Source organism: Bos javanicus, chromosome 5 (assembly GCF_032452875.1).
Source record: "Bos javanicus breed banteng chromosome 5, ARS-OSU_banteng_1.0, whole genome shotgun sequence".
Taxonomy (NCBI): Eukaryota; Metazoa; Chordata; class Mammalia; order Artiodactyla; family Bovidae; genus Bos; species Bos javanicus.
Window position 1 is genome coordinate 106,827,915 of NC_083872.1, and position 10,134 is coordinate 106,838,048.

Consider the following 10,134-nt stretch of genomic DNA (forward strand, 5'->3'; position numbering starts at 1 on the left):
TCTACTCAGGCCTATGATGTGTTGGCTGAGGTCATGGGTTGAGTCGTCCCCCCAAAAGATGTATTGAAGCCCTAGCCACTGTTAGGGCTTCCCGGGTGGCTCAGTGGTAAAGAGGCATGCAGGAGACACGGGTTTGATCCCTGGGTCGGGAAGATGGACAATCTGCAGGAGAAGGAAATGACAACCCACTCCAGTATTCCTGCCTGGGAAATCCCATGAACAGAGGAGCCTGGTGGGGCTACAGTCCACAGGATCACAGAGAGTGGGACACGACTGGGCGACTAAACAGCAACCCCTGTGACCTGTGAATTTGACCTTGTTTGTAAACAAGATCTCTCCAATGCAATCGAATTAAGGATTCGAGGCCATACCTGACAAGGTGGGCTCTGGTTCAATATGACTGGTGTCCCTAGAAGAAGAGATACAGACACACAGGGGAGGGGGCCAGGTGGAGAAGGAAGCAGAGAGGTGGTGCTGCATCTATGAACCACAGCACAGCTGACAACCACCAGAAGCGAAGAAGAAGTCAGCAAACACAATCCCCTAAGAATCTCCGGCAGGAGCCTCACCCTGCAGATGCCTGGATTTCAGAACATCTGGCCTCTGGAACCGGGAGACAATAAATTCCTGTTGCTGAAGCCACCAGTTTGTGGTATTTTGTTGCAACAGCCTGAACAATGAAATAAAATTACAAAGATAAATTAAAAAACAAAGTTCCTGTCCTGAAGTCTCTGCTATTTACTTCATCCCAAGAAAGAAGCTGGATGAACGTTCAAATTTAACGATGATCAGACAATGGTCTTCAGTCCAACTTTCAAAAATGTATACTTTGTTACTCAAGAGTTTTTCCTGGCCCACTGGCAAGGATTTGGGGCTCAGGGGCATCGTGGAACAAGGACTGTCCTGGCCATAGGTCCCCGCCACCCATGGGGCACAGCAGTGAGAACCATAAAAACAGGAGAGGAAAGCCAGGGCTGGTGTCTTTTCTTGGACTTCTTCCCAATCCACCATTTGTGGTTTCTCCAGTTAATTTCCGCATTCTTTCTCTTCGTATTTATTTTGAGTATCTACTCTGGTCCTCCTGCTGCCTTCACAGCCCCATAGAGTGGAGAAGCCACAGGTCTCAGTGGCTAGAAAACCAGAGCTTGGGTTCCATCACTTCCTCTCTGTGGGATCTTGGGCAAGTCACACTAACTTTCTGTGCTTTGGTTTCTTCATCTGTCCCATGGGAATAGGATGGAACTCGTTGTGTTTGTATATGGTGTACAGGATGGAGCCTGTGTATGCATATATGTAATATAGGATGGCATCTCTTACACGAGACAATAGATGCCAAAGCATTTGAAGTGTCATATGAAAGGGAGAGGTATCTTGTTATGCACAATTCCTAGATCTTATATAGGGTAACAACTAGTTTTTAGTATTCCGTATCAGCATATACCAGAAAATTAGTGCCAAGTATCAAAAGCAATCAATTAGAGTCTGAAGAAGGTAGAGATGGCATTGACTTAGGAGGAAACATGGTATTAACACCAACATTGAGGAACTCTGGTGTTGGAAAAATTTTCCTGCCTCTTAAATAACTTAAAGTTCCCATCCGGCTCTAAGAGTCTATGACTTTATGAAAAGGTATACGTTGAGCTATTTGCTTGTATAAAATTACATTTTAAAAAGAGATCCTTACAGACTTCCCTGGTAGTCCAGTGGTTAAGAATCCACCTGCCAACACAGGGGACGTGGGTTCAATCCCTGGTCCGGGAAAATTCCATATGCTGCGGGGCAACTAAGCCTGTGCTCCACAACTACTGAGCCCACTCTCCAGAGCCCAGGAACCATGACTACTGAAGCCTGCACGCTCTGGAGCCTGCGCACACATCTGCCACTGCAATGAGAAGCCCGCACACTGCAAACAGCAGCCCTCTCCCACTGCAACCAGAGAAAGCCCTCGTGGAGCAACAAAGACCCAGTGCAGTCAAAAATAAAAATGAGTTAAAAAAAACAATCGTTACTTACGGGTCACCCGTTACAAATCTGGGGAAAGTTGAGATGCTTGACGGACTTCTAATAACAAAATAGAAAAGCCTTTTGGTGTGTGAAACATTCAACCGTCTGGGTACCCCTGGAGGGGTATATCTTCTCAACCCCACCTCTCCTGGCTAGTCCAGAATTTCAGAGGAAAGGGTTGGCATCACTCAGAACAGAGTTTAGTACAGAGGGTGACAGCCCTCGTGCAGTCCCAAATGCAAAAGCAACCAGACAGTCTTTAATCTCCTTTTAGAACAGAACAAACCAAAGTGACTCCCATGGCAATGAAGAGGTGGAGCTCAGACCTAAGAACTTCCTGACTGAAAATGCACAAGGAATTTGGTGAAGCTGCCTTCTCTGAAGCTCTGTAACTAACAACCAAGGGGCCAACTGCATCGTGGGTGCAGGAAGTGGGCTCGGGATGGTCCTTGCTGCCTGAGCTTCCTCTCCTCTGGCCAAGCCCGTGCACGACTGGACAGCAATGCCTGCCCATCACACAACACCACCATCCACTTCCAGTTACCTTGGCAGCTCACATCTCGCAAAGCTGCCCGTTCTTCCCCTGCTGGCACAGGAGAAGCCAAGGTGTAAGTGCTGTTTTTACAGATTTTTTGCATGTTCCACGCTGGAATGTGATAATCACTTCACATCGCAGTTAGCACAGAGGAGGAAATGAAAACCGCTCCTGAATCAGAGACGGGAGTGTGGTTTCACCCTCTCTGACAGCCAAAAGCCAATGGAGGACTCCCCCAAGAGCCAAATTTCCCAGGAGGAAAACAAAACAAAACAAAACAAACGTGGCTATCTTCTTAATTCTCCTGAGTTCAGTTCAGGACTGAAATCCGTGTTTGCAGAGGGAGGAGAAATGCGTGCAGACCATGGTTTTGGGGACCATTTCAGCTGGAGAAACAAGGGCAGGGTGAGTCCATCCTGTTGGCACTTTCCCGGCGAGGCTCCTAAAAGCTGATGGCTTGATGGTGATCGCGATGGTCTCTGGAGCTCACAAGGCTCTAAACCCTTTGCATGAATTAATTCATTCAATCATCGCAACAGCTTTACGAGGCCCAGAGAGGTTAGGGGCACCTTGTTCATCATAACAACACATCTACTGAGTTCAGAGTAAAAGCCAGGCGGTCTGGCTCCAGAGCCCCACACTCGTTAGAAAGAGACACCATGTGGACCTCAGAGAAGTGGGCCTGGGTCTTGCCAATTCTTGTCCTCTTCCTCCTCCTCCTCTCTCACTTTTGTGCTATAGGACCACACACTTAAGTGAGAAACCCTGAGAAGAGGGATCCATCGGCCAAAACCACCAACAGGCACCATGTCAGAATACAGCCCCAGTCTCCCCGTAACTCACAGGAGCAGCGCCCACTGGCGCCCCAACCCGGGTCTTATTGTAGTTTTCCCAACCCATAAATATTCTCTCTCTCCTTGGACCAGGAAGTCAAGATGACATTCAAAAACCAGTCTCCAAAATGACTCCTTTGCTAAAACTGTTTTCACACCCATGGAGGCTTCCCTTTGAGGTGCTGAAACCCCAGTCAGGGAGGTGGGCACCATAAATAATGCATCAGGCTTTCACTGAGAGCAGGTAAAGCAAGCAGCAGCTCCAAAGCGTCCACCATCGCCCACGGCTCCTAATTGGGCATTGTGATTAATCCATTTATTTGCTATTCAGACGAACACCCCATAGGAAGAGTCAGTCATTACCAACTATTAAGTAGGAACACGGGTAACCAAAATGTACCCGGGCTTGGAGCTTTGCAGCACCTAATTCCCAGAATCTCCTCTCATTTTATGTTTTCCGGATCCACAAGAATCTAAGCACAAGAGTGGGAGATAGGAGGCCCAGTTTGCAGAAAGTGATTAAGACCCAGAAGGCTCACGAATTTGTTCATATTCCTATGAATCAGTCAACATTTGTCAACGATTTTAATTTACTCTGCGTCAGGCCCAGTGTCAGAACAGGGTAGACATGCTCCCCACCACCCCGAAAGTTCTTTATCCAACTAGAGAAACAGATATATAAAAATGCAATTACCTTGTAACAGGGAAAGTGAGAGATAGGTGTTAGGAGCACAGAAGAAGGAGAGGAACACTCCATCTCCATAGGGATGGAGGATATATGGAAGAGCTATTTAAATGGAAGGCTGCTCAGAGGAAGTGACCTTTGTATTGAGTCCTTCAGGTTGAGGAAGATTCGCCCCCCCTCCCCAGAGAAAGAGGGGGAAAGAGCAGCCCAGGTAGAGGAACCAGGATGTGCAAAGGCATTCAGGCATGAAGTCGGTGTTTGCAGAGAACTGCATGGGGCAGATACGGAAGGGTTAAGGACATCAAGTTTTATCCTGTGTCCTAAAGGGAACAGGGCGACATGGTAAGTTTTGACAGCCACGTGCGCTCTTGAGCAGGTCTGTGCTTCTGAAAGCCCATTGAGCAGTGATGACGAGGCTGGACTAGAGAAGAGGACAACGGGAAAGCGCCTCCTGCCTGAGTGAGGGTGGCAGCCTCGCGAGTGCAGGGTGCTGAAAAAGAGACTCCGATGGGCCCACTAGGAGGTTCTGAAGGCACGTGTGGAGCAGGGGAGAGGGAGAAGAGGCTGCCAGGAGGGGATGCGTGGGCGTTGATGCCCTCAGCTGAGGAGGAGAAGTGCACCTGAGGGAGGGAGCTGGAGAAAGTGGCAACAACGTTGGCCATGCCCCCCCACCCCACCCCCCACCCCCCCCCCACAAGCTGCACCCAGGATGCCCTCGGCCCAGCTCCAAACCTGTCTGGTCCAGGGAGGCTCTGCTCACAGATAGTTTTATTCCCCACTCTCCTTCCTGCATAGAGATTAGAATATCTCTCCCTACCTTTACTTTGTGAGTGATCACTTGCTCCCTGTTCTCCTTGCCTGTCCCAAAACAGCATCTCTTCCTTCCCAAACATCCTCTCTCCCCATCTTCTTGCCTGCTCCCATCCACACATGGCATCGTTTGAGAAGTAGCCATGTAGGGACTTCCCTGGTGGTCCAGGGGTTCAGACTCTGCACTTCCACTGGGTGGGGGGTGGGGGAGTGCAGGTTTGATCCCTGGTTGGGGAACTAAGATCTGTATGCAGCATGGTGCAGTAGAAAAAAAGAATCAAGGTAGCAGTATAGGGCAAAGGGCAATGAGTCAGAAGTGGGGGCAGTCTGTGCTCCAAGGCTGTCCTAGCCGGTCAGGTAATATTTAGAACTTGCTGGACCTCTCTGCCTCAACATCCTCATCTGTAAAACGGGGCTACACAATGAATTCTAACCTTCTCTTATCTCACAGGATTATGGTGAGGATAAAGTGAGATAAAGTGCTTGCAAACCACGCCAACAAAAGTCAGGAAAAGGTGCTACCGAATGATCTGGATCAGCCGGCACTCCTGTCCACCAAACTGTGAGTTCCATGAGGGCAGTGGCCTAGTGTCTTTATCTTTGAACCTCGGGAACCTAATTATTCCTGGCACAGAGTCAGTATTTGATAAAGATATGCTGAATTGAGAACAAGGAGAGCTACCACCATAGACACACACACACACCCCGAGGCATCCTTGCTTCTCTCTCACCATAAATGCAGGCAAACCCACAGCACCCCACTTTTGGAAGTACTGCTCTAGTCCTGGCTCATTCCAAAAACAGGCAGTTCCTGGAAGAAAACCAAGCGATTGTCACGCTGCCTGGATGCCTCCACCGGGGCACGTTGGCCCAAGTCTGAATTCCTCCCTTTCTCGGGGAAGCTGCGAGGAACTGAACCCCAGACTCACTCCCCGCCCCGGGAGCCCCAGCTGGATCTGCCCCTCCCCCTGTGTGCCAGGCGTGCGACGTGGGTTGTTTTTTTTTTTTTTTCCCCCTCGCAGGAGCTCGCCGCCTCTACTGCTGTTTTCATTGATGCCTTGAGCAGAGCTGGCATGTGCAACCGCCGAGAAGGGGGAGCGTTGGAGCTGCGGGGGAAGCAAGTAAAAATAGCCTGGCGCGCGCACACGCCGCGCTCTGCCTGCTCCGGACGCCTTGAACCTTGGCGGAGGTGTGGAGCTCACAACAAGCTCACTGCGGACGCTGGCCCGGGGTCTGCGCCCGCATCTCGCGGGCAACAACAAGAGTGCGGGGGCCAGAGACCCGTGAAAACTTTTTTTTTTTTTTTTTTTGGCGGTGGGCCGGGAGAAGCTGTTCTTTGCTGCCCGCGCTCCAGCCACATGGCTGCAGGGACTGCTACGTGCCCGCTGGGCCAACGGATTACAGAAGTGCGGCCTTGACTCGGAGCTATTTTTAGAAATCACTTCTGCGGGTGGGCGATCACAGCGAGGAGGGCGAGGGGTTCCGTACAGGCGAGCTCTCTGCCTAGCGCTACACAGCTTCCTAAATGCCCTCTCACCGGTGGGGCACCGGGAGGGGCCCCGCACGCGCTGGCTCTGCCCTAACTCAAGGAGACACAGTAGCTCCTGGACGCCCCGCTGCTCTATCCCGGAGCATTTTTTTGTTTCGAAATCGACAGGATGTGTGCTGCTTCTAGTTTCTCGGAGAACGGGGATTTTAAAAAGCTTTGCTGCCTCCGCGGTGGGGTAGAGGGTTAGCTGCAGTTCAGACCTGGAGGGAAGACGGTTGGGAAGGGTCTCTGCCGCTTTGGGCATCCCACGGACGGAGGGACAATCCCCGCGCGCCACACCTCCGTCCCCGCCCCACGCTGCATATGGGCAACCATCTGTGAAAGGCACGGCAGCCCCACCAGACACCAGGCTATTAATAGAGTCCGGGAGTTTGTTCTCTGTCTTTTTCCTGCCACCGAGTAAGGGATGATCTACACACACACACACACACACACACACACACACACACCCCACTCCGCCCCCGCCCCGGCGCACCGTTCCTCCAGGAAGGTAAGGGGGCTGCCCACGCGGATCCCCTGCATGACTACAGGTGCCCGGAGCCTACGGGCTGAGCCAGGGGTCATGACAGCAGAGTCAAAATGAGGACAGGAAGCCCAGCCTCTGGTCGGTCTCGGGACGCTGGGCTCTTGGCGGCTCCGAGCCAACTCGAGAGTCGAGAAAGGGCAGCTGCCGGGCTGCCGGAGACTGGGGGCCAGAGCGCAATTTGCGGAGGTCCCACTACCTCCTCCTCCAAGCTGCTGTGGCGCGGCGCGCAGCCCCCACAGCGCGCGCGGGCTCGGCTGCGGCAGGCGCGGGCGCTGTCCGCGGTTCTGAAGGTGGCCGCGGCCCGAGCTCCCTCCCCGGGTTAGCACCCCCGAGGCGGCTCTAGGTCCCGGGTTGCGGACCTCTCCCCCGCCCCGGTCTGGGCGCCAGGGTCTGTCGGCGGTGCCCCTGCCCTACCCCGGCGCGGCTCGGCACTCCCGAGGCCCGAAGCTCTCCGCGGTGCGGCGGGGACCGAGAGCGCGAGCTTGAAGGGTGACGGCCCGGAGGGACGGTCCAGGCCCTGCAGGGAAACGACCTGGCCCCTGGGTCGCCCATCCAGGCTCAGCACAGTCCGCCACTTTGGAGCCCTAACGGAGCCCAGAGGAGAGGGCAGGGGAGCGCGGCCGCCCAGGGCTTGGGACTCTGGGTTGGGGGTGGGGGGTGGCGAGGCGGGCGCGAGCGAGCAGCGGGTGGAAGGAGAGGAAGCTGGGGTAAGAGCGACTCTTTTGCATTTTTCAAGAGGGAGGGGTCCTGAGACAGGCACCTTCTTTCCCCCACCCAGCACACACACACACACCACGCACACACACACAGACGCGCAAGCGGCCGGCTGGAGCAAGCGGGATGGAGCTGAGAAAGTTTGGCACCGGGAGCGGCGCGGTGCGCGCTGGGGTCCGGGCGGCCGCGGGGTAGCCCGGCGGCCGCGGGGTGGCCGGGCCGGCCTCTGGCCTCCTTACCTCGGTGCTCTCGGCCGCGTTCTCCGCCATCTTCCTCCTTAGGAGCAAGCAGCGGGAGGAATGTTTCATGCCCATAAGAGCCAGCGAGGGTTTGGTGGCACAGTGATGGGAGAAAGAGAGAGCGGGTGTCGCTTTAAAAGAGAGAGAGAAAGAGAGAGAATGGGAGGGAAAAAAAAAAAAAAAAGCCCAACCCAGCCCCTCTGCCGGAGCGTCGGCCGGTACCATCAACGGCGGTAGGGTCTTCCCTGCCGAGTCCACTTTGTTTTATTCTCCTCGGAGTCCAGTCCTTCGCACAGATCCGAGCGGCTCAGGCGCCCGCGACCCCCTCCCCGCCCCTCTCCGGCCGCGCTGCGGGCCCGGCAGGCGGGAGGCAGCCCCCGAAGGCTCCGCGGCGGCGGCGGCGGCGCCTCGCCGGCTGCTCTACTCGCAAAGTCCGGCCGGCCGAGGCAGCCGGCAACTCCTCTCAACTTCTGCCGATCGGCGGGCGAAGCCACACGCTCCCTGCGCGTCCCTCCCGGGGGCTGAGCCGGTGAGTGGGGGCGGGGAGGAGGCTGGGCCGGGCGGGCGGTGGCTGGGCGCAGACCGAGGGCTCCCGCGCCCTGGGGCCGCCCCCTCGGCTGGGCTCCGGGGGTCTCTGGGCCGCCTCCGCTGCCCGTAGCCGTAGACAACTTGCAGGGGGGTGGGGTGGAGGGGAGCCAGGGCTGCGTGGACGCGGCTGGGCCACGCTCGAGGCTCGGAGAAGGCAGGCGCGCCGGAGCTGGGCGCTGGCAGGTCCTCAGCCCCGGTGTGCGTCCTCCCCGCCCCCCAGGACTGGCGCTGGGCAAGGCTGGGCCACGGTCACTTCGCCCCGACCCCACCCCATCCCACCCCCTCTCCTGCTCCGCTGCCAATTCCTGGATGCTTCCTCGGCGTTTGGGGTTTCGGGAGCAAAAGGGTGGCTGTCTGGGTGAGGGAGGGTCCTTAACTCCTTCAACTCTAGGGCCAAGTGTGGCCTCACCATCCTTTTTTTCTCCCACTCTGCCTCTCCTAGGGCTTGGGGCTCCCAGCCTCGCTGGGAAGGTGGGGCAAAGGTTCAGCCAGAAGTGGCTTGGAAAAGAGGGTGGGAGGAAGTCAAGTGGGTGACCTGCAGCCGACCTCTCCCTCCCCCAACCTCAGTCTTCCCTGGCAGTCCCCTGCCCACACATCTCTCTTCTCCCTCCTCACCCCTCCCCCAGCATCACCAGATTTTGAAGTCCCTTTTATGGGAGAGAAGGAGGATGTCACGTACCCATTAGGATTCTCTTGGTCCTTTTTTAAGGGAGTTTGGGCGGTAGCAGGGGGTGTGAATTTTTATACAATGCATTCCTGTCTTCACTTGGAGAGCTTCTTTTTCTCTTAGTGGCCATCTGTCAGGCTGGTGGGAAACAAAGCTGGGCTTGGGGCAGGGGGCGGGGGGGGGGGGGGGGGGGAGGCATTCTGTCTCCAGTTACAACAGGCCAACTTGGTTCTGACTCCTTCAAAGACAGCTGCACTTTTAAAGCTTTCACTTCACGAGTCGAGGGCAGGGACCCAAAAGGGGCTCCTTGGTCCTCCTGGTGCTCTGCACTTCATCCCCATGCTGACCCAGGGAGAGCAGTCCTGCATGCATGCCCTGGTTGTTTTTTAACATCACCTTTGACAGCCTGATTGTCCTCAACTAACCCCAGCGTCCATTGAAGAAATGGGCCAGAAACTAAGAGGTTTCCATCACCTGGTCCTGCAGGGAAAGAGGATGCCTTGCAGTAAGTGCAGGAGGGAGAGGATGGAGAGTGAGCGAGCAAGACGGTTGAGTTCCCAGTGATTCTGTGTGTATGTGTGTTTAATTGAGGAAGGAGTAAATTTAAACGAATGACCTTAACCTCCTTAACCCTGTCCTTTCTCAGCCCACAGACCTGGGTAAGTGACCAGAGTCTTTGGTGACACTGGTCATTCTCCTCCCCTTTCACATCCTGCCAATGTGCTGAAGGTTGGGGGTGGGGGTGGGAGGGTAAATGAGCTGAATTTAAAGAATGACCTTTACCCTCTGGAACCCTGTTTTCTCTAAGCATCTTTCTCAGAGACAAAAGATCTCTCGAGACATATGATCTTCCGCTGGGAGAGGCTCAGCACTTGTAAGATCAACGGAAACCAGAAAGGATCTTCCCACTTCAGTCCTATCCTGTCATTTTTTCGGGCAAGGACCCTGTGATCCTTCAGCTGGCTGACGGAGCATCTGAGATGA

At 54.8% G+C, this 10,134-nt stretch overlaps 1 protein-coding gene across 2 annotated transcripts in view; it reads right to left on the reverse strand.

Moving 5' to 3' along the window:
* The window catches only part of PRMT8 (protein arginine methyltransferase 8), a 71,008-nt gene extending 62,888 nt beyond the window's left edge, over positions 1-8,120 (reverse strand). For both annotated transcript variants that reach the window (XM_061418216.1, XM_061418215.1), the window contains exon 1: positions 7,896-8,120. In XM_061418216.1, coding sequence (XP_061274200.1) covers positions 7,896-8,120 — 225 coding nt within the window. The remainder of the gene's footprint in view (positions 1-7,895) is intronic.
* Positions 8,121-10,134: the final 2,014 nt, after the last annotated feature.